This window comes from Pinus tabuliformis, chromosome 4_1 (genome assembly GCF_031772625.1).
Source record: "Pinus tabuliformis cultivar Carrire ecotype Pingquan chromosome 4_1, CPIR1, whole genome shotgun sequence".
In the NCBI taxonomy this organism is placed as follows: Eukaryota; Viridiplantae; Streptophyta; class Pinopsida; order Pinales; family Pinaceae; genus Pinus; species Pinus tabuliformis.
The window spans coordinates 594635055-594659656 of record NC_142303.1 but is presented as its reverse complement, the minus strand read 5'-3'; the positions used below and the strand labels follow the sequence as shown (position 1 = coordinate 594659656).

Genomic DNA, 24602 nt, shown 5'->3' with positions numbered 1-24602 from the left:
ACAGTGTGTACCAAGCAACATAATAGGCTTACAATTCAGCATAAAAAATTTAAATACATAACACAGATCCTCAACAAGCAATAACATGTTTAATTTGATAACCAATCAAATTTAACAAAAATAAAATAAATTATTTTTAAAAATTAATAAATTTCAATTTCCAAGATTAAACTATATAAATATTGTATTCGTTTTTTTGTCAATGTCAAATTAATATGGTTTAACCAAAAACCCAATGCAATATCCACGACATTTGGTAGGGATAATAAGTGAATATTAATTAAAATAAAATAAATATTTCACCAACTCCAATGTAATGAACTAAAAAGTTGTAGTTATCCATCCTCATTGCAGATGAATAATGGTCATGAACTGCCATTTCAGATGTTATGCTAAGTGTCTCTTATAACCATATCTACATTTTCAAAATTATCTAGCCTTTCTAATCCTTCAGACATATTCTTTTGCAAAGGACATAATTTTGTATCAAAGCACTTTAAAATTTGTGTTGACATAGACAAGGTGCACAATGTTTGAATATAAAATTGTAGAATAAGAACCACAACTTCTAATAGATACCTACCACTTGAAATTACTTTTGTGAATAAGTTTACGATTGTAGGTGCATTCGACAATACGAAAATAACATTTATCCTTTAAATGATAGATAAAAAATCATGGACATGCTTCCTCAAATCAATGAGGAAAACATAACATAAGAAGTTATTAAATATTTAACACTCTCTTTCATACTTTGGATGACTGAAAATCTTACATACAAGGTATGGGGCTGATCTTTTGGTTTTACTCTTAATCCAAGTACAATGGCCCATAACTGAATCCATTTATACATGTAATTGTGATAATTATTATGTTTGAAAAGTGATTCCTACTCACTGGTGTCTGTTTACTTTGAAATACAGGTGTAGGCTACCCTAGAGCATTTGTGTAGGCTACCAAAAAATTTTATCTATCATAGAATTATTACAATGACAAGTTTATAGTGCTAGGACATGTTATCCTTCTTCCCCAGTATGTATCTAAGCTCTAATCGACATTCCTTGGGATGATTTCAGCTTCCTAACTTCAAAAGCAAGATATTTTGCACACTACATTGGCAGGAAGATTTCTTAAATTCAACAACATAAAACAAAATTTTGAAATTTGATGCACTTATATGCGTCGGGGTAGCGGGAGATGGGGCATAAAGTTTCAATGAATGAGCGATTCCAGCTAATGCCTCCTTCCCTCGCCTTGTCTTTTGTTACTCAAAACTCCCTTGGAAACTAAAAATCCAATTTTTGTTTCAAGGGAAAATAAGAAAAGGACATAGAAATAATAATAATATGTGATTCATGAAAATCATTATACCCGAGACATATTCTTGAAATATTTTACATGTGAATGAAAAAACCTCGATCGATTACCTTTTAACTCAAGTAAAGAAAATAAGCAAATAGATAAAATTTCTTTAAAAATAATCAAATTTAAATAACATATTAGAAGATAAAAAAAAAATCCATGATAATGGAGCTAGAACTTACTTTGACCTAGATCAAACTCGAAGAGCTGACTTGATGATCTCACAGAGGCATCAAGGGTTCGATTCTCCATAGTGGTCCGATGTGGGAGACAGGGAGGAGGAGGTAGCTTCATGGATATTTTTCTTCTGCTTTCCCTTGACCAAAGGTCGCAGGGGCCAAACCTTGACCCCATTGTCCTACCCCAACAACATATGTTGAAGCGAAAGTTGAATTGAGTAAAAGGTTCCATTGCAATCAACTACACAACACTTAATCAAACTAATGCATACTATATTCCCAGGGTTAAAACCCTTGCCCTTCAATTCTAAAGACCCTTGTTCATCCTTGAGCTTGGCATCCATGACCCATATTTTCCCTTCAGAAACCAAGTACAGAGACAACACATTCACTGACAATGTGATCTTCACTATTTGTGTACCAAGTCCAAAATCCCATGTGTTTCCAAACCCTCAAAGCCTTTCGAAGACCTCACCTCAATACTTGCATGGCTAAAACCTAATTGAAGCCATATCTTAAGTTGAATTCTGTCACACCAGCCAGACCCTTAGAACCGTGCAGGATCAAGCATGATTGGGAATTGTGGTTATAAAAACAATGGATCCCGCAAATTTTTTAGCATATTGGTCTGATCTGGATTTAAACAGGAACGCAATAAATTACAGAGATAACCATAAACACAGATATGCAGCGGAAATAATACTTCATTTCATTAATGTAAAATACTGAAATATGTTTACAGACAGTGATGGAAACAAACTAGCTAGGGCGATGGTAGCTTATCTCTGAGAAGAGATGTGGTGGCTACATGCCTATGAACTATGTTACAATGAGGCTCGAAGGCCTATTTATTGTTGAGAAACAATGGAAAGCCCTTAACATTCCAAAATCTAACCCTAGAAGATGAAACGCCAAATTGTGGGCCCCGTTTGGGTAAATTGGTACATCAATTTCCCGTGGTCGTAACTTTGGCATACGATCTCTGTTTGACGCGTACAATAGCTCGTTAGAAAGATCTATCCGAGCACTACAACTTTGGGAGGCAACATGGATCCATGGACCCATGTTGCCCTAGATTTCCCAAAAAACGTCGTTTATGGCCTCAAAACGGCTCCGGAAGTTCAGGACCCGAAAAACTACTAAAAGTAGTAAACTGTGCTACAATTTAGGAAACTGAAAAGACTGAAAGAGACAGTTGTGGGGGTCCAAATGGGATAGGTGGGTGGCCACCAACATCCACCTGGATCATTCCTCCCCCCTTAGGAAGCAATGGTCCCCATTGCATTGAGTTCCTCCATCTGCTGAACTTGTCCTGCAATCTCTTATGTGTCCAGTAATGGTGGGAAGCATGGTTGACGATGGTCCATACTGAACACTTGGTGCAGGCAAAGGAATGGAGGAATGATGTGCTCCAAAGCATTGTTTCGCACAGCCTTGTTATTGCTGTAAGGACCATGTCGGAGTGGTCTGATCTTCTGATGGGTTCTGGTAAGGCGTTCGCTCTGCAGATGCAACCAGACTTTGTTTCCCACCTGAAACTTGTGTGGTATCTCTATGGGTGATGAGAAGTTGTCCCTGTGTTCTGCCATGACCTGCTGCTGCTGCATGGAGGAACCCTTTGTAGGGGTCATGGATGTAGCAACGATCTTCCCCTTACTTTGGGAGTGAACCAAACAAATAAATTTCCTAGTCTGGGAGATGAGCTTGCTGCCTTTCTTAGCAGTGATCAAAGATGGGGCAGTAGGTGGGGCTACCTCCGGTATCCTGTATAATGAATTATTTAAAGAAATAATGACAGCACGAGGCCTTGACTCATACACAGCATGTCGCCTCCACAAGTATGGTTGGCCTAGTAATACATCATAAACATCGAGAGGTGTAACATCACACAATACCTCGTCTGTGAAGGGCTTGATGCTGTAGGGAAGGCGACACTGCTGGCGAACTTTGAGATCTCGTCCTTCATGAAGTCACACGATACTGTACGGCTGTGGGTGTGGTGTAGTCGGTAGGCCCAACCGCTTCACGACCTCTGCTGAAATAAGGTTCTTTTGGCTGCCACTGTCGACAATGAATTGTAGCGGCGAACCCTTCACCCACATCTGTGAGTGGAAAAGACGCTCCCCTTCCTCTGGATTTTCGGGCTCATCTTTCTTGATCTTGGCAATGGCAACAGTGGCGCTGTGATCTGCATCAATGATTTGCTTCCCTTTTCCATTCCCCTCGTCGGGTTCTGGCTCAGGGTCAGAACATGCATCTGATTCAGAAGCCTTCAACTCGGCCACCAGCGACTGCTTGGTCCGACACTCACTTGTGTTATGAGTGGGACTCTTATGGAACTCACACCACTTTCCTGTGTCCTTCTTCGACTTCGTGGTGTTGTTCTTTTCTTGTGGCTTCGACGAGTTGTCTTGGGTCACCCCGCCTTGGCTTTGTCCTTTGGGCTTCGGATTTGCAGATCCAAAGTCTCGCTTCTTCTGTTTGAACTTTTGCTCGATTTTGACAACGTATCGATATGCTGTGCCGAATGAGGAGATGTTTAAGAACCCCATCTCTTCTTGGATGTATCTGTGTAGGCAGTCGCGGTATTTGAGTACCAGATGCAGCTCAGAATCTTTGATACCCAACTATGTGCGAAGAGTATGAAAAATGTTTGTGAACTCCGGCACATCTTGGTCTTGTCCCTGTCGCAGTGTGGTCCATTTGATGTATTTGTCCTCATAGCTTCCGACAGGGTAGTACTGCTCCTTGATGGCATCCTGAAAGTCATTCCAAGTGAGTGCGGCTGAAAATAGTGAGCCTGTACTTTCATCCTTCTGCTCGCAGTAGGTTTCCCACCAGTCCTTGACGTGGGGGGCTACTCTGAGAAGAGCGAAAACAATCTTTTCCCGACTCGAAAAATCATGAACAGAAAAATAACCCTCTAGCAGATTTAACCATTTATCTACGGCATCTGCGTCTATCTGACCCTCAAATATGGGGATTTCAAAATTAACTTGTACCTTAAAGGGCGTGGCATTTCCAGAGTAACCACTGGAAGCCGATGCGTCGCTTGGGTAGCCGCTGAAGGATCTGGGCAAAGCTGTCCATCATCGCGTTCCGTTGTCGCTCGAGGGCTTCTTCGAGCAAGATTTTGATAGGATCTCCTGCTCCCTCGTCTTTCTTCCCATCCGCCATGGGAGGTCGTCGGGATTTGTGAGACTGGTCTTGCAAAGGTTCGAACAGTTCAAGCCTTAACTCCTTATATCCCGACCTCATTGGGGACATGCAAAGAAAAACAGAGAAAAAGCAGACCGCTTTGATACCACTGATCCGGATTTAAACAGGAACGCAAAAAATTACAGATATAACCATAAACACAGATATGTAGCAGAAATAATACTTCATTTCATTAATGTAAAATACTGAAATATGCTTATAGACAGTAATGGAAATAAACTAGCTAGGGCGATGGTAGCTTATCTCTGAGAAGAGATGTGGTGGCTACATGCCTCTCAACTATGTTACAATGAGGCTCGAAGGCCTATTTATTGTTGAGAAACAATGGAAAACCCTTAACATTCCGAAATTTAACCCTAGAAGATGAAACTCCAAATTGTGGGCCCCATTTGGGTAAATTGGTACATCAATTTCCCGGGGTCGTAACTTTGGCATACGATCTCCGTTTAACGCGTACAATAGCTCGTTAGAAAGATCTATCCGAGCACTACAACTTCGGGAGGCAACATCGGTCCATGGACACATGTTGCCCCAGATTTCCCAAAAAACGTCGTTTAGGGCCTCAAAACGGCTCCGGAAGTTCAGGACCCGAAAAACTGCTAAAAATAGTAAATTGTGCTACAATTTAGGAAACTGAAAAGACTGAAAGAGACAGTTGTGGGGGTCCAAATGGGATAGGTGGGTCACCACCAACATCCACCTGGATCATGGTCGGTCGAGGCTTTATCAGGCGTAGAAAACATGTGATTCAAAGTGTCAAACCATAACCCTATTGTCCCACCCCAACAACATGTGTTGAAGCGAAAGCTGAATTGAGTAAATGGGGCCATTACAATCAATGACACAACACTTAATCAAACTAATACATATTAGATTCCTAGGTTCAAGTCGCTTACCCTTCAATTTCGAAGTCCTTTGCTCTTCCTTGAGCTTGGTAGCCATGACCTGTATTTTCCCTTCAAAAGTAGAGTACAGAGACAACACATTCATCGACACCGCAATCTTCACTACAAATTTGTGTACCAAGTCCAAAATCCGAAATTTTTCCAAACCCTCAAATCCTTTCGAAGCCCTCACCTTGATATCCGCATGGATAAAACTCAAACTCAAAGCCAAATTTGAATTCGAGCTCTGTCGCACCAGCCAAGCCCACCAGAGTTGGAAAAACTTACAGCTTCCTAGCCTTGTCTTCTGGTTGGTTATCGAAAGATTTTCCCTAATCCTTCACTAGTTGATCCAGTGATTGATCAAAAGTCATCTTTGGTCAACCCTGTCGCTCTCTCTGAAAGTGAGTCTCGCGAGTCCGTTCTTGACCAACCATTGGTTCAGAAACTGATAGACATGACTCCACCTTTAGTTAACGCACCTTTCAGGTAGAGAGTGAACCCCATATTGCTCAGATTCTTCTGGTTTCTTCAGTTTCGAATGAACTAGAGAGAAATCCTCCCGTTCCCGAGGTGCATGAGAGCAGTTCTCCTGTTCTCATAGCATAAGAGGGCAGCTCTCACGTTCCTATGACACCCCCTCCGAGTAGTTTAGTCACGTCTTTTGATTGGAGTTGACTGGAAGGATATCGTCTTTCATCTTATATGCCTTTCAAGATTACGATATAGGCTTACCATATGGTCGTTCCTAATATAATCATAGACGAGGGTGCATCTGTTAGCATTCTATCCTTAACTTCTTGGAAAGGTTTAGGTTCTCCTCAGCTTGTCCCTATCACTCAGAATCTGTTAGCTTTTAACAGACGAACCAGTGAACCATTGAGGATCCTTCCTAAGTTTCCTATTACTTTGGGAGGAAATATTGTCTATATAGATGTGATGGTTGTCCAAGGTCCGTTGGATTTTAATCTACTCCTTGGCTATGAATATGTTTACATGATGGGAGCTCTTGTTTCTTCCGTCTTTCAAGTGATGTGTTTCTCGAATGAAGGAAGCATTGTGATCATTGATCAGCCTATATTCATTGGTCTTGAATCAACTCCCACTCAACCATCATCTCTAAATGGCTCTCCTATGCAAGTGGTATCACCCCCTCCACAAGTTAATTACGTGGCCACCTCTTCCATGCCCACATCTACTGATGATCTAGTAGGTGATGTAGTGCATTATGTACTGGGGGCATTGGAGCCTGATTTTTCATTTGGATCCTTAAACATGTATCCCTTCCAGAGTGGTGTTATCCCATTTAATGTGAACCTCTTGGAATCCATGGCCTCTTTTGGTCTGTGATCAACATGTTTGGAGCAGAGTTCCTTATCTTGTGTCAAGCTTGTTAAAAAATGAAACAAGGACCATGAGGATAGTTCTTTTACTAGTTCAACCTCATTAAAAAATGAAATAGGTCTCCATGAGAAAACTTCTTTTACTTGTGTCAAGCTCGTTAAAAAATGAACCAAGGTGTCATGAGGATGGTTCCTTTACTTGTGTCAACCTCGTTAAAAATGAAATATAGGTGTCATGAGCATGGTTCTTTTCTTGTGTCAAGCTCGTTAAAAAATGAAACTAATCCCCTTCCCATTCGAGTCTTTGATTAGATCTCGTAAAATACCAACCAATTCTTTCACTTGATATCATAAGTGAACCTTCATTCCATCTACCTGTTCGTGACCAATAGTCTACTTAGGTGAATGAAATGAAGTTTGGGGGGCATGTACCTCAAATTGAGTCATTATGTTGTGGGCATGCAAACTTATCTCAAGCATAGTTTATCTTTGTTTCAAGCTTGTGTAAAAATGAAACCAAATCCAAGCATAGTTTTTCTCATGTTTCAAGATTGTGAAAAATGAAACCATCCTCAAGTATACTCAAGCATAGTCTCCCATGTTTCAAGCTAGTGTAAAAATTAAACCATTCCCACTTTACATCTCTTGATTGCTATTTTTATCAGCCGATTTTTGCCAGATAAGCCTTGGTTTTTTCATTCCAACGTCACCATATCTTTGGCCAATCATAAACTTTCACTTGGTGTTTTACCCTTGCCTAAGGAACATCTGCAATGAGTAGTCTTATTAGCCATCCTCTTGACCTTTACATGTTTTGAGCAGTTCCATCATGACTGGAACCAGTTGCTATCATTTTTTCCCACTCGTTCCTCTGGGAGGAGTCATCTTTTAGTTCTTTTCTGACTTTTGAAACATAAAAATATCATCGAGTACTTGTCGTTTTTAACTCATAAAAGTAAATGAAATATGGTCTACTCAGTATAATTTTAACCGTTTTTTGGGCTGAGATAGACTATTGTACAAAAAAGGAACACCTTAGTTGAACATGGCTAAGAGGTTCTCTCAAACATTATTTTCTATCTTTTCGGATTTGAGAGACAAATTACAAAAAGGGACATGATGGAGTTTTCTTTTCCGTCTCTTTTTCAAACTCTCTAAATATGAAAAAGATACCAAAAATTAAACGACGAAATACTTGTCACCATGACGAGCCTGAGTTTCTCCTTCCTAGGACTCGTAAAACTTACTAGGATGGGTTCATTCAAAGAATGAAGTTATAGAAGAAGCATATGGTATCCTCTTCAAGCTTGTGTAAAAATAAAGAGGTACTCACTAGAAATAGTGGGGAAAAAGCCAAAGTGAAACATCTCTTGTATCGGCAGCATGTCGCTCTTGAACATGACATTCATCTATTTCTCGTGTTGGGTTTGGGATATCCTCACTCAGCCACTTGTCCTTTCGGGTTTGGGTGATCCATTTTGCCTCTCATCTGACTATTCCATTTTTTCATCATGACCCTTAGTCCTATGTTGAGTCAAATGTTGCCACACCCTTGAGTCGTGTCGCCAATATGTTCAAGAGAACTCCTATCTGTAGTTTGTTACCTATACATTATCTGACCTTTTGCTACCATCTTGATCATACTCATTCATTTCACTTTATTCCTTGTTTCGTGTCGATGATGGGGGAATCATCATGGCCCTCCTTCGACACATCACTTCCTGTCGAATTCAACTCATTATACATGAATATGACTTAGAAACTCCCTTTCAGTACCTTAGAGCTTGCATGCCTTAACGACAAGTTCTTCACATCCGACGACAAGTTTTCATTATTGGCCTTCGATCAGATGATTCCATGAGTGTTTGACTTCAGCTTCACTTTCACATTCATGGATTGTACTACTGTACCTTGAGGACCATTGTCATTATTGGTGGTTCCTCTCATACCTGTTAACGGTCCACATCATTGGCTGGTAATCAGGTGGTTTTCCAGCATGTTCGACTTCGACACATTCATTCACATGTTAGAATTCGTACGTTGATCGGGTTGGGATGGACCCTAAGTTTTGTTTGATATGACTCAAGTTGTGTGGAGTTATGTATTTTTCATGATTGTACACATGTTTCTTCTGTACGAATGGTTGTGACCATACCGTAGGAATTTATATTTATGATGATCCTTTTATATCAGGTTTCTGCATCCATACCTTGGATCTCAAATTTACAGATGATCCTTCTCATCGGCTCTTTACACTACCTACCATAACCTGTATTTATTTATCCTCAACTTTCTCTGACTTCTTCACAAATCTAATATCCTGATGATGAACCACGGAGGATGGTTTGAAATGTCGATGCAAAAAACAACAAAATGCGATGGATCCGGAAGATATAACCACACATAATTCAGACCGCAGAAGTCTCAAATCCATTAGTCCTCTTTTATCTGGATGGTTGCGTCCATACTGTGGATTCATGTTTTGATATCAGATATGTGTACGTATATGCGTCCTTGATTTGCAGGTCTCTTAATAGTGTTTGTTCCCGTCCTTGCAAAAGCTCGTAAAGCATTTCAACCATCACTCCATGTTCTTCCTTCATGCTTTAGGGGGCATCTATTACACTGTATTTTGTCATGCCTCCTGAACTTCACTGTGTCATACCCTGAAGTTCCTGAAACTTAGCAATCATGCAGTGCACCCATCGTGATATGCAACTCATATCCTCCCTAAAATACTGATGGAAAAATTCCTTAAGCCTTCCTTGAAAAAATGGCTCTAAAACCCTAAATTTAGCATCATAGCTACCCTTACACTAGGAACCTATGTCGGTCGCTAGTTTCACTATACTAGCCTCGTGATGCCAATGTGTTTTTGGCTTGGATACTCACAATGATCCCTAAAAGGCAATTTTTCCCAAAGAGGACATGAAGCTTCGTGATCTAGAGATTTCCAGAACGACGAGTTGGAGGTTGTTCGACGTGGATGAGGTCGAGTTCTCTCAACTTGGCCCTTTGGTCTTATCCCTATGAGCTACCTCCGTGAGATGAGGACCTTCTCCTATCTTTGGAGAGATCCTAACTCCCTCTCCCTGCCTATATATTCATCTTTTCCCATTCCCAAATGGTTAGTCTTTGGCTATTTTCACCCTTATGCTGAGATGGTGCCTACATGCTACTCATTTGGCTTAGAGAAGGAGTGCTTGGAGAGCTTGAGCTTGGACTTGGATATTCACTCAAGGAAAGTTTATTGACATCAAGACTTGGTTGTATGCTTCCTCTATTCCATTAATATATACAACTGTTGGTTTACTTTCCATAAATGTGTGTGTTAATGCATCATTTATCTTAATGCTTTTTTATTTGTTAAGTGGATTACTTTCGATTATGCTAAGTGTATTTGTATCCTTTTTTGCATCTTTGATCTCTTTGTGCAGGCATTCAAAGGTTGTGATCAGTGGGATCGAGCCTGAGGTGTAAGTGATTTGAGGTCTTCAACAAAGGAGGATGTTATAACATCCAAATGAGGTAAGCCATCTTCCTCTTCTCTCATTTTGATTGTAATTTTGGAAAGTGTCTTGTATATTGTCACATAGGTTTCTATTCCCACTCATTGGGATAGAGGGATCATCTCTGTTCGCAGAGAGGATTTTCCTAGACAACACCTCTCAGTTCAATGAAATAGAAAGGGCCATGGAATCTTTTGTAGATTGTGTATAATGTAGTTAGTGGTTGTCATCTCAATGCCCAACCATTATACCAAGTCAATGCTCAATCATATCTATTCAATAAATAACTATCAAATGTCAATCAAAGATAAGTCCATCTTGTTGGTGTGCCAAAGAAAGGGAGAATAAGACTTATGGTAAGAAAATAATGAAGAAATAAAGGATATGAAGAAAAAATACTAAGTATTAAGTAAAAAATAGTGTAAAGAAATATGAATGTGTGGAGGAATATGAAGTATGGGTGATGTTGTGTGAAGAAATATAAAGTATGGGTGATTTTCACATTCCAAACAACTTGGAAAATGACTAAGTGTGGTGAATGTTCACGTGAATGACTAAGTAAAAAGGAAAGAGAGAGGATTGTGAATGACTAAGTAAAAAGGAAAAAGAAAGGATGGTAAACATGAACATGTGAAGAAATATAAAGTATGGATACATGAATGTGTGGAAAATTTTGAAGTTGCAAAGAAACATGAAATATGGGCACATGAATTTGCAAAGAAATGTGAAGTTTCACATTCCACACAACTTGGAAAATGACAAAGTTTGGTAAATGGTCACCTAAATGACTAAGTAAGAAAATAAGGTAAGGTGATTCCATATGAAAATAACACTTAGTTGGGAAAATGGAAAATAGACAATTGAACTCGATAATTGAAATAATGATAAAACTAAAAGTAATGGAGATAATGATAAAAAGTTTGATGTGTGGAAAGTGTGATACCTTTGGAAAACTTTTTCTTTTATTATGTAAAGTGCTAGACAATGTTGAGACATAGGGCTATCGAATGAGAGGATGAACACAACTAATTCCTTTTCTTATTTTCTTAATATTTTGAAAACGAAAAACCATTCATGTTAGTTATGTGTGAGGAAGTACTACAACATTGAAACTGACTTTGAATTATAGTGGACTTGCTAGTTCTTTCATGTTCATGAGGATCATCTGACACTTTCTAGATTTCAAAATTTGGTCCTCCTATAGAGGGATATAGTTCAAGTATGAACATAAATAACTGTAGTCAATGTGTAACATGAAAACACATTAACAATTAGATATTTTTTGAATTGATTATTGATTCATTACCATGCAATGTGACGTTATGATCACAATGCATTGTGATTAAGTATTGTAACAATGTCTTTAGACAATACCCATGATCATCTTGGAGAGTAATTACTATTCTATTTTTTCTTTAAGATTTTGTTTTTGTTCTTTATTCGAAAGTTCCCTTAATCTCGAACATGGTATCAAAGCTATTGGTTTTTACATATCCCTGTTGTTTTCAAATCATGTTGAGTCAGATATTCTAGTGGTTGACTATGGGATAATTGATTTGTTGAATATAACTAATTTTTTATGCAGGCCAAATCTACCAGGAACTTGAATATGGCTTCTAATATTGATCCTATCATTTTGAATGGATAAAATAATGTTATTTGGGAGCCATACATGGAATCCCTAATGAAGATAAAAAGGATCTAATGGCACATGAATATTGATATTCCATATTGAAAGGATTATTGGGTGTGGAGCTTGATTATATTCTTGATTCAAAGGTCTCAACCGCGTTGGACCCCGGTTCCTAAACGGGGCAGCAACGTCGCCCATATGATACTCGTCAAGGGGGTCCAGGGCCTTGTAATATATTATAATTTCATAGTCAATCTAGGTCGTTCATTAGGTTGATGATCTGACTGTAGAAGTTATGTTAATATAGGGTTTTTTTTCCATGGAAGGCAACCCTCGGTTTATGAGGGAATTACATCGTGACCGTGTATTATTATTCTGAGCGAGAGAGAGAGGAGGAGGTTATGTGAGAGAGAATAGGAAATTATAATGGATATGTTGTAGGTTGTATCTCTTCATTTTGTTGGATAACATAAAAGGAATGACTGGTTGTTTCTCTGTGGACATAGCCCAAATTGGGTGAACCATGTATATCCGTGTCTCTTTTTTTTATGCATTTATGTATTTGTGTTTCCTCAATATTTTATGTATGTTTATTCGTTAATTAATTTATAACAATGATCACTAGATGAATTTTGTCATCAACAAAAAGAAACTTGAGGCCATTACAACCTATATTGCTTAGGAAATTATTTTTCATATGAGTGGGATAGACCGTCCTCATAAGTTCTAGAAGAAATTGAAGTCATTATTTGAAAAATTCGATGAAATTCATTATCTGTAAACCATCATGGATATTCCACTGGACAGTGCATAATATTATATTAAAAATATGAAATTCTACACTATTACAGTTTTATTAAATTTCTAGATTTGTATATTTTATTGTAATTAGTGCATACATGCGAATGGAAATTACGTAGAAAATATAGAACAAAAAAATCAAAATCTCACACAGACATAAGATACAAGATTTTCTCTGGGAAACCCTTTTGGGAAAAAACCCAATTGGAAAGTGAGGTTGCTCTGCTCTATTTCTCTGTATGGAAATATGGTTGCAGGTACAAAGAAGTATGGTTTGTGGCCTTTGGGCTGCTACAGTGCAAAAACCTTCTGTGTTCTCTACGTCTTATCCCTCTTGGATGCTTTTTCTCAGCTATGGAACAAATGCACTCGAAATAATGGAATGCCTCTTCCTACTAGTGGCGTGGTCATAACACAACTCGATAGCCTACTAGTGGTTAAGTTTGACTACATCAACTCTTAACTAGAGTTATAATATAGATACTTCTAGACTATTTTACATCACAATCGTGTGGCTATCCCCTTTTTCCATGAATAATGGGCACTGATGTGGCATCATCTCGAACCATGGTGATGAAAATAGGAAGGTCAACTATTGAGTTGCATAACTTTTGCATACCGACTCTGATTGATGCGCTTCTTGCGTCGTTGGAAATATATTTGTGTGTAGAATAACATGAAAACATTTTATGCTAAAGAGGCAAAATTTTACCCCAAAAAACATTGTTTGATGGGTCAAAACTCCCCCGGAAGGTTTTCTAACCCCTTTTTGCCAAACTAGGTTCTATTGGTAAAATGATCTCATGAGCTGATTGTTCCATTTTTTTCCACTCTAGTTGCATCGAGATGGATGAAAAACAATATAATGATCCAATCTAAATCAATTCAAGTCATTGAGTTAGAGAAAGAGTTATTCTCCCTTGGTCCCTATTCTTGGCTTGTGTTAAAGGGATACAATTGAAGAAAGGTGAACGCAACAAGAACTTTCCAAAGAAATATGGACAACTCATTCAACTAGTCATCATGAATTTCAGAAGACCATATAATGTGTTATATTCCTCATTCAAAAAGAACTAGGGATCATGTAAGGAAGATGGCAATTAATTTGGTCAAAATTTTCTTTTATTAAATTTAATTTTATAAATTTTTTTAATCTTTTAAATGGTGGTTGGCCCTCTTCTGAAAAATATTTAAAAAAACATTAAACTTCTCCTTCCCAAATTCCAACCTTGTAAGATATTTCATGTTTTCTGAAAAAATAATCACGAAGCAAAGAAATTGGCCAATAAAGAGGCGGGTTTGGAAATTAGAATGTTATGGATCAATTGGAAATAGTTAATATGCCCCATCCCCTAATGTGTTCCCCGCACCTTAAATGAACATGTTTGTTAGATTTTGTAAAATTATATACATCTTGAGTGGGTCGAATGCTTACGAGCACGAGCTTCCTTGTAAGTGGTCATAGGCTAAAAACTAGAGGGGGAGTAGAGTTTGTGCATATTGATAAATTAATATTAGGCACATTGTGATGAGATTCAAAGAGTAGGTGACCCCTGAAATAGAGCCTCCTACCTCGTGGTGGAGTTTGAGATAGTTACTACTTGTATGAGTGTTTTTTGGAAAGTGTACACCTTTAGTTGTGTTGATAGCCAAAATTGACCATGTCCAACATTAAGGAAATCACCTGGTCAGGGCCCTAATTAGACCCTTTTTCATTTGGTGTGGTGATTTCGACCAATTACAATAGTAATTGCCTCAACCTAAATCTAATCTAAATTAAATTCCTAAAATAATCTAAATGCATAAACTATCCCTAAATCTAGCGTTTACTTGTTGGTGTATGATATTCTTCACAATTGGTATTAACAAGAAAAAGAGCATACTTGCCTACTTTTAGTTGCTTGAAGGAAGGCAATATGTTAAATTGGTTGAAATAAGGGCTCAAATAGGCCATGGGGATGCTTTCTCCTGCGAAAGGAGACTTTCAAATATGCATTCCTAAATGCAAATGAAATCTAATATAAATATGTAGACAACAAAAGGAAATTTAGTCTATCTTAATCAAGAGAAGGAAAAGTCCTAATCTCAATCAAGAACAAAGCATAAAGGCTAGATTTGAATCTAATTGTAAAATAAGCCTACATATTAATGAAATAGTTCATAAAATCTACGGTTGATAAGTTCATGTTTAAATTCAATATTAAAATGGATTCATTGTTAAATGCATTATTACAACTTTAAAATAGTTATGTTGATGCAACAATGATTAAGAGTAGATAGAAAACATGCATTAAATAATAAATAGTTATCAGTGAAAACATGTAAATCTACATAAACCCATTACTCAAGTCCATTCCAATCGAAGCCTACCATGAAAAAAAAAAATTCATTAGTTTAAATAAGCATACATCTTCATGGTATTAACAGTGGCGTAAAACCATGAACAATATATTCATAAAGAACAATGGTTGAAAATAAAACTGAGAATAAATTAATTAAGCAATTAACCAGTTTACCAAACTAATACAATAGTGCACTAGGAGGCCTTATTAGCAACTCCCAACTATTGAATTCTCCTTTCACATTTTTCCCTTACAATAATGCAAATAATTCCTCCTAGAAAATTCCTCTTTCTAATTCTACAGAAAAGAATCAAGCTTACAATAGTGCAAATGAGTATTCTCTTTTGCATAAATAGAACTATTAACTCTTTTATAGAGTTATTATTTATACTCTACAATTTCATTCTCAAAATGGAGAGATGTTTCAAGATAGTTGAATTATGATTTTGAAATTTGGAAAAAATAAGTTTTTTTCCTCTGTAACTCCAATCCAAAATTTAAGCATTTCAAGTTGTGGTTTTCCTCAATGAATTTTGCAAAAATAATAACAAAATTATAATTAAATGTCTGTTAGAATTGAAAACAAAACCCAAATCTAAAAAGCATTTGAAAAAAAATATTATAATTATAATCCAATTTAATTAACTAAATAAAAACTAGATATGAATTCCCAATTGCTTCATACTATGGTATCACTAGCAAATAGATAACCTAGAGATTAAATCCTAACAACAGAATGTCCTGGCAATCAAATCTTTACTAAAAATTCTCTCAGAAAACTCTGTTTGTTGTAAATTTGAAACCTCATTTTCTGCGGAATGTTAAGAGTACATAATCTTTAGATTTAGACAACTATTTATTTCCAAATAATTCTCCTATGTTTAACCTTTCCAACAAGTCCTCTTGGGCCTAATTTCTGCCTTAAATCTCAAAATTCACTAAAAATTCACTCAGAAAACTTTGTTTGTTGTAAATTTGAAACCCCATTTTCTGCTGAATTTTAGGAGTATATAATCTTCTAGGAGTATAAAATCTTCAGATATGATCAACTATTTATTTCCAAATAATTCTCCTTCGTTTAACCTTTCCAACAAGTTCTCTTGGGCCTAATTTCTGCCCTAAATCTCAAAATTCACTAAAAATTCACTCAGAAAACTTTGTTTGTTGTAAATTTGAAACCTCATTTTCTGCTAAATTTTAGGACTATATAATCTTCAAATATGGTCAACTATTTATTTCCAAATAATTCTCATCCCTTTAACCTTTCCAACAAGTCCTCTTGGGCCTAATTTCTGCCCTAAATCTAAAAATTCACTCAGAAAACTTTGTTTGTTGTAAATTTGAAACCTTATTTTCCGCTAAATTTTAGGAGTATATAATCTTCAATATAGTCAACTATTTATTTCCAAATAATTCTCTTTCATTTAACCTTTCCAACAAGTCCTCTTGGGCCTAATTTCTGCCCCTAAATCTAAAAATTCACTCAGAAAACTTTGTTTGTTGTAAATTTGAAACCTCATTTTCACCTAGATTTTTAGAGTATATAATCTTCAGATATAGTCAACTATTTATTTCCAAATAATTCTCCTTCGTTTAACCTTTCCAACAAGTTCTCTTGGGCCTAATTTCTGCCCTAAATCTCAAAATTCACTAAAAATTCACTCAGAAAACTTTGTTTGTTGTAAATTTGAAACCTCATTTTCAGCTAAATTTTAAGAGTATATAATCTTCAGATATAGTCAACTATTTAGTTCCAAATAATTCTCCTCAGTTTAACCTTTTCAACAAGTCCTTTTGGTCCTAATTTCTGCCCTAAATCTCAAAACATGTCTTCTTAAATTTAGAATCTTGTAGTTGTTTAAACACAATTTGGAAAATGGTCTAGCCACATTTTGTTTAATAATTGTGAATTCAAAAATAAATCTCACATACATGGGCATATCTAAATATGAGTATCTTATGGTTGTTGTGGAAAATTATTTAAATAAATAATGTCTTGGTTAGTATTATTTTCAAACCATGGAAATCGTGAACTAATAATAAATCAAACTTCAAATTAAATAAAGGTACACGTGCTAAGGTGAAAGGTCACAGACTTAAACCTTTCCTTCCTTCTTTAGTTTCCGAGGAACAATTAGGGTATGTGGAGGGCAGACAAATCTTGAATAACATCATTCAAGCCCAGGAGGTGGTCCACACGCTTAATAGCAAAAAATAGGCGGGGATGATAATGCAATTAGATATAGCAAAAGCCTATGATAAGGTCAATTGGAGCTACATCAAAAAGGTTCTTGGGGCTTTTGGGTTCGACCATAACTGGATACGCTGGGTCATGGCTCTGGTGACCTCTTCTAGTTTTTCAATTCTGGTGAATGGTTCCCCCTCAGAGATTTTCGTTCCTTCTAGAGGCCTCAGGCAGGGGGATCCGCTCTCTCCCTTTCTCTTCATTCTCATGATGGAGGGACTGGGCAGATCTATTAAGCATGCTAAAGAAACGGGCAAAATCAAAGGTCTGCAATTATCGGAAAATGGTCAAGCTCTGACTCATCAACAATTTGTTGATGATACCTTGCTGCAAGGGCTCCCCACAGTCAAAGAAGCTTCAGCCTATAATCTAATCCTGAAGGAATTTGCTCTAGCTACAGGTATGGAAGTTAATCTTTCCAAGTCAATTTTTTTTTCTTTAATACTAATATTGTTGTTCAGAATAACATTTCGAGAATTCTGGGCTTCCAAAGGGACTCCCTCCCTACAAAGTATCTGGGAATTCCTCTTACAGACAGACCAATGCACAAAAGTATCTGGGAACAGACGATTAATAAATTGCAAGACAAAGTCAAAAATTGGACTTTCCGGGTCATGAATCTGGCAAGCAGGTTGGTTTTAACAAAGGCGGTTCTTCAATCGATCCCGGTTTTCATGTTATCGGCCCTCCCAGCTCCCAAAGGTGTTTTAGAGAAATTCAGAAACATTCAAAGAGATTTCCTCTGGGGTAAAGAAGAAACTAAGAAGAAATGGGCCCTGGTCTCTTGGGACAAAATCTGCAAACCCAAGGGACAAGGAGGGCTAGGCTTGGATGATCAGGAAATTCTCAATAAAACTCTAGGAGCCAAGCTTTGGTGGCGCTGGGTCCAAGAGCCACAAGCTCAGTGGGCTAGAATCTGGAAAGAAAAATATGCAAGCTCTTGGCACACTAAGGATCTAATAAGAACATCTGGCAATATGAAAGGGTCTCACATCTGGAATAGAGCCTGGGACAATAGAAGCCTTGTTCAAAACAACAGCTTCTGGGAAATCAGAGTTGGTGATCTGGCACTCTTTTGGGAAGATAAATGGCAGCAAGAACTAATTCTGCTAACAGAGGATTTTGTTAGTCTCAAACAGATAATGAAGGGTTAAATAAAGTTAAGGATTTCTGGGATCAAGCTCAGACCTCAGGAAAATGGAGAAGCTGGAGTAAACTTAACTATGGAGATGATAGCCCCATGAAAATTAAGGCAGAAGCTCTTGGAAGCATACTTAAACAAAGAATGATTTTAGCTACAGAGGGGCAGGACCAATTGAGATGGGGAAATAACAATAAAGGTAACTTTGATCTTAAGGAAGCCAAAAGCATGCTTCTTGGGCTAGATTACAGGGCTCCAGACAAAACTTGGCAGCATCTCTGGAAGCACCAAGGCTGGATGAAAATCAAGATTTTTATGTGGTTGGTTCACCATAGAAAAATTTTAACTTGGGACAACATACGGAAAAGGGGAGTCTTGGGGCCCTCCAGATGTCAATTTTGCAAAGAGAAGGAGGAAAACATGAAGCACATTCTCAACAGTTGTCCTTATACTACCTGGATATTGGATTCCTTCTCTTCCATTTTCCAGCAGTCTGACGGGGACAGTAATAGTATCACTAATACCCTGAACAGTTGGAGAGTTAATTTTTCAGAGAATGAGTTCATTAATCTAGCCTGGACTTTTACGCCAAGCTTCATAATCTGGAATATTTGGAAGGAAAGGAATAAAAGGATTTTCAAAAGTGAAAAGTCCACCCAACAGGGTCTTTTTAATCCAATCCTGAAATAGCTTCGAGAGACTGTTAGTACCACGGTTAAAATCTCCCCAATAAACCTCCGTCGATATCTGAGCTGCAAATTCTTAGACATTTGGGAATGAAAGGGATTATTCCTCAAGGTCTAAGCAGAAAGGATTCGGACACGGATATAGGGATGGAGTTCTAGCAACCTCCACCGAAAGGATATCTGAAATACAACATTGATGGGGCTTCAAAAGGCAACCCGAGAACCACTAGTTTTGGAGGAGTTCTAAGAAATGAAGAGGGCAAAATCATTTTTATCTTCCATTATCATCTTGGCAGAGCTACTAATAATATGGCAGAATTAATGGCACTGGAAGAATGCCTGGAGTTTCTTATCCAACATCGGTGCTCTAATGTCATTATTGAAGCAGACTCGGAGATTACCATTAACTCTGTAAAAAGAATTAATTCTGGTACTCGACCAGAGAAATCTTCTAATCACTGGAAACTTCTCATGGTTTACCAAAGAATCCAGGTTCACCTCCAAGAGCTGCGAACGGTGAGTTTCAATCATGTTCGTCGTTCGGCCAATAAATTAGCAGACCTTCTTGCCAACCAAGGGGTGAACAATGCTGAAAGTGGGATAGCATACAAGTGGTGAGAAATTCCTCCAAACCGTTTAAAATTTCTCTGCGAGGAGCAAGCTACAGAGGACAAGGAAATGTTTGATTATCGGTCCCAGATAACAGGCTTAAATTAATTTTTTCGGCCAAGCGGTTTCTCATCCTTCTGAAATGCTTATGACAGAAATTCAAGCAAGGGTCTGTCTCATTCTCTTCCGGATTCACGTAAGGGGAAATATCAGGGTCTCGGAGGAAATTTTAAGGAGTCAATTCTCAAAGAAGCTCAGGCTCCGGGATAGGTACAGTGTTCAGAACAGACAGAGATTGGATAATTGTTTGTCGGCAATGGTTTTTTCCCCTCTTCCCACCCTTAATTCCAAAAACCACGCTTGGGCCAGATGTCTGGTGATCGCAAGTCTCATAAGCGGTAAGTGGTATTCATGTTATGGCAGCGATCCCATAGATCAGGTGACGCGTGGGCAAGGTACAATATTAAAAATCGTTGTCTCCCGCACACTATTCTTCAGACAAGTTGGTGAGTGCGATATGAACCCTGGTCGTTGGATCCAACAGCCAGGATCAACGGTTGAGAATGCAGATGCAGTTTGGTGGGTCCGACAGCTGAGCCACGTCATCCCTTTTGGCATTTTCTCCCGCCTGTATTGTGGGACCGGTGGATGTCTGGTGATCGCAAGTCTCATAAGCAGTAAGTGGAAGTGTGTTATGGCAACAATCCCATAGATCAGGTGACACGTGGGCAAGGTACAATTTTAAAAACCGTTGTCTCCCGCACCCTATTCCTCAGATAGGTTGGTGAGTGCGATATGAACCCTGGCTGTTGGATCCAACAGCCAGGATCAAAGGTTGAGAATGCGGATGCAATTTGGTGGATCCGACAGCGGAGCCACGTCATCCCTTTTTGGCATATTCTCCCGCCTATTTTGTGGGTCCGGTGGTTTGATTTTCACGCGGCGGAGTCAGTGTTTAGAAATATTGACAGGGAGCGAATTTCTCTTTATGGGAAGAGCAATTCCTTTACCTCCCACAATTACACGGGTGGTGTGTTAGTGATTTTGAATTCTTTTTGAACGGTTCTTTTGTTCTGCTCAGTGTTCTAGTCTTTTTTTGAGTCTGTCAGTTTACACAATGAATTTATTTTGAGTGTTTAGAGGTTTGATGGTAGGGATCGAGGCTTGTTGCCCTCGCCTGTTATCAGTTTCTGTAGGTTTTTTCCTTGGTGTATTACTCACCGAGGTTTGTTGTATCCTATGTATTTTTATTTGATGTTTATGGAAATAGAAGGTTCGACTCTTGCTTTAGCAAAAAAAAGAAAGGTCACGGTCATTAGTTGGAGATGAGTTCGAGCCTTGAGAATGTTAGATGACGGAAAAAGCCATTAATTATAGGAGTATTTTACGTAAAGAAAGAATCTGTTAGGTAGATTATTATATTATTGAATTTGAATTTGTTAAGTAGTCTTTTATACCATTGAATTTATTGAGTATGAGTGAACTGGGGTAGATTCACTATTGTATTGTGAAATTGGTTAGTTGGAGATGAGTTTGAGTTTTGAGAACGTTAAATGATGGAAAAAACCATTAATTATTGGAGAATGAGTGAACTTAGGTAGATTGACTACTGTATTGTGAAATTGGCCTTTAGTGTGATAACTAAAATAAATTTCTACCTAATAAGATTATATTAAAAAATATATTAATATATATAATTCTCAATATCAATGTCTTAAAAGCTATACATGGCGTCTTAGAGAATAGCATAGACTTGTATTGATGTAATGTCACTAGTTTGTGTTAGAGAATAACATAGACTTATATTGATGTAATGTCACCAGTACTGTATATGACAAAAAATGAACTAATTGAACTTTGAGCATGGGTCGTAATGTGTCCCCATGAAATTACCATTAAATGATAAATTTATGTAAAATGTAGTTTGGAAGTATATTTATATTTAAGACAATTCTTTCTGTAGAAATCACATAAGAGAAATTTTTGGCCAACACGTTTCAAACCAACCAGTATGGTTCATCATAAGGACCAGATGAAGAGACAAACCAGTATGGTTCATCATAAGGACCAGATGAAGAGACAGACCATGGCAAAGGCTTAAATAGAGAGCAATGTAGACAATGTAGTAATTATACTAGCTTTTTTTAATAATTTATATAATATTATAATTTATTAATATAATATTATTTAAGGATAAATGGTTTTTTTAAAGGTTATAAGTTTAAATTTAAAGAGGTGAAATATATATTTAATGAACTAGATTTTTATTTTACAAGTAAAGAAAATTAATAAATTATTAACTTCTTGTTGACTTTAAAATTTTACTATTATTATTATACAAAAATTATTAATTTAATAATAATAAATATAAATGGGCAATCAAATTAAAATATATTGAGCCAAACATAATTAAAAAAGAAACCAAATATCATGAGGTAGCTTCATGATATTTTTCTTCTGCTTGCCCTTGACCAGAGGTCGCAGGGGCCAAACCCTGACCCCATTTTCCTACCCCAACAATTATGTTGAAGCGAAACTCAAATTGAGTAAAAGGGTCCATTGCAATCAACTACACAACACTTAATCAAACTAATACATACTATATTCCCAGGGTCAAAACCCTTGCCCTTCAATTCTAAAGACCCTTGCTCATCCTTGAGCTTGGCATCCATGACCCATATTTTCTCTTCAGAAGCCGAGTACAGAGACAACACATTCACTGACAATGTGATCTTCACTATCTGTGTACCAAGTCCAAAATCCCATGTGTTTCCAAACCCTCAAAGCCTTTCAAAGACCTCACCTCAATACCTGCATAGCTAAAACCTAATTGAAGCCATATCTGAAGTTGAACTCTGTCGCATCAGCCAGACCCTCAGAACCGTGCAGGATCAAGCATGATCGGGAATTGTGGCTATAAAAACAACGACTCCTGCAACTTTTTTGGCATATTGGTCGGTCGGGGCTTTATCAGGCGTAGAAAACATGTGATTCAAAGTGTGAAACCCTAACCCTATTGTCCTACCCCAGAGTAAATGGGGCCATTACAATCAATGACACAACAGTTAATTAAACTAATACATATTAGATTCCTAGGTTCAAATCACTTACCCTTCAATTTCGAAGTCCTTTGCTCATCCTTGAGCTTGGTAGCCATGACCTGTATTTTCGTTTCAGAAGTCGAGTACAGAGACAACACATTCATCGACACCGCAATCTTCACTGCAAATTCGTGTACCAAGTCCAAAATCCCAAGTTTTTCCAAACCCTCAGAGCCTTTTGAAGCCCTCACCTCGATACCTGCATGGCTAAAACTCAAACTCGAAGCCAAATTTGAAGTCGAGCTCTGTCGCACCAGCCAGGCCCTCAGAATCCTGTGGGATCCAGCGCGATCGGGCATTACGGATATAAAATCATTAGCACTTAATTAAACTAATATATACCAAATTCCTAGGTTCAAAACCCTTGCCCTTCAATTTCGAAGTACCTTGCTCATCCTTGAGCTTGGCAGCCATGACCCGTATTTTCCCTTCAGGAGCCAAGTACAGAGACAACACATTCACTTACGCTATAATCTTCACTGCAAATTCGTGTACCAAGTTTAAAATCCCAACTTTTGCCAAACCCTCAGATTCTTTTGAATCCCTCACCTCGAAACTCGCATGGCTAGAACCTGAACTGGAAGCCAAATTTGAACTCTAGCTCTGCAAAAGCAGATATAATAACATCCTTCTTGAGTTCCTTTGCGCAAAAGTAGGGACGTTTCCATGCTTTTATGCTCTTTCCCTGTTTGTAGACTCCATAGCAAAATACGGCTTCCAATATCATTATTTTGTAAGATGATTGGTTTTTGGTTTTTTACATATCTCAATAATGAGTTTTTTGGTTTTTAAATAAATTTTGGGTTTTTTTTGGGGGATTATTTTTTCAAAAAAAAATTGTTTATTTGTTTATTTTCTTTTATTTCCCAATTGGTTTAATAATTAAGAGTGTGTTTTTTCCTAATAGGTCACAAGTTCAGATCTAGAGATGGTAGAGTTTGTATGCCTTTGTAAACTTTAGTATTCAAATCGATGCGGAGGTAGGTCCCTTGTCCCACAAAAAAAAGGGGTCTCATACACGAATTTGGTGTCTAGCTTGGCCATGACAATAAAAATAAATTATTAATTTTCATTTTATTAATTTTTTATTTGAATTTTTAAATAAATAAATAAATCGTTTTTAATAAATATTAACCTTTTTAATAACTTTAAAAGGAATAGATTTATGTTTTTTTAAGTAAAAAAAATAAACATACTATTAAAATATACATTTTTAATATTAAAGAAAGAAAAAAAATCTTAACAAAACCTTAACCATGTGCACTTGCTCAATAATGGACTTAGGCTCTGGGGGGCGCCCCTCTACTATGACAACCCTTTAGGTAAATTCCCCTCTTATAAACATTATAATATTGTTGTATATAAAATACAAAAGGTTGATATGGGGCACAGAAAAGGTTAGGGAGGAGGTTGTTTGGGAAGTTAGAAAATGTCGTTGGCAATATCATTCATGCGCTCACTGGTGGTTTTTAATGGCTAGTAATCTAATTAAACTAGCTAAAGAAATAAGGGTAGGCCCATAACCTGTTGGGAAAAAAAACACAAGCA

The 24602-nt window shown here is 37.4% G+C and overlaps 1 protein-coding gene across 1 annotated transcript in view; it reads right to left on the bottom strand.

Annotated features, from left to right (window-relative positions):
• The window catches only part of LOC149177374 (uncharacterized), a 32856-nt gene extending 9111 nt beyond the window's left edge, over nucleotides 1-23745 (bottom strand). The window contains exon 1 of the mRNA XM_089423398.1: nucleotides 23065-23745. Coding sequence (XP_089279524.1) covers nucleotides 23065-23353 — 289 coding nt within the window. The 5' untranslated portion in view covers nucleotides 23354-23745. The remainder of the gene's footprint in view (nucleotides 1-23064) is intronic.
• Nucleotides 23746-24602: the final 857 nt, after the last annotated feature.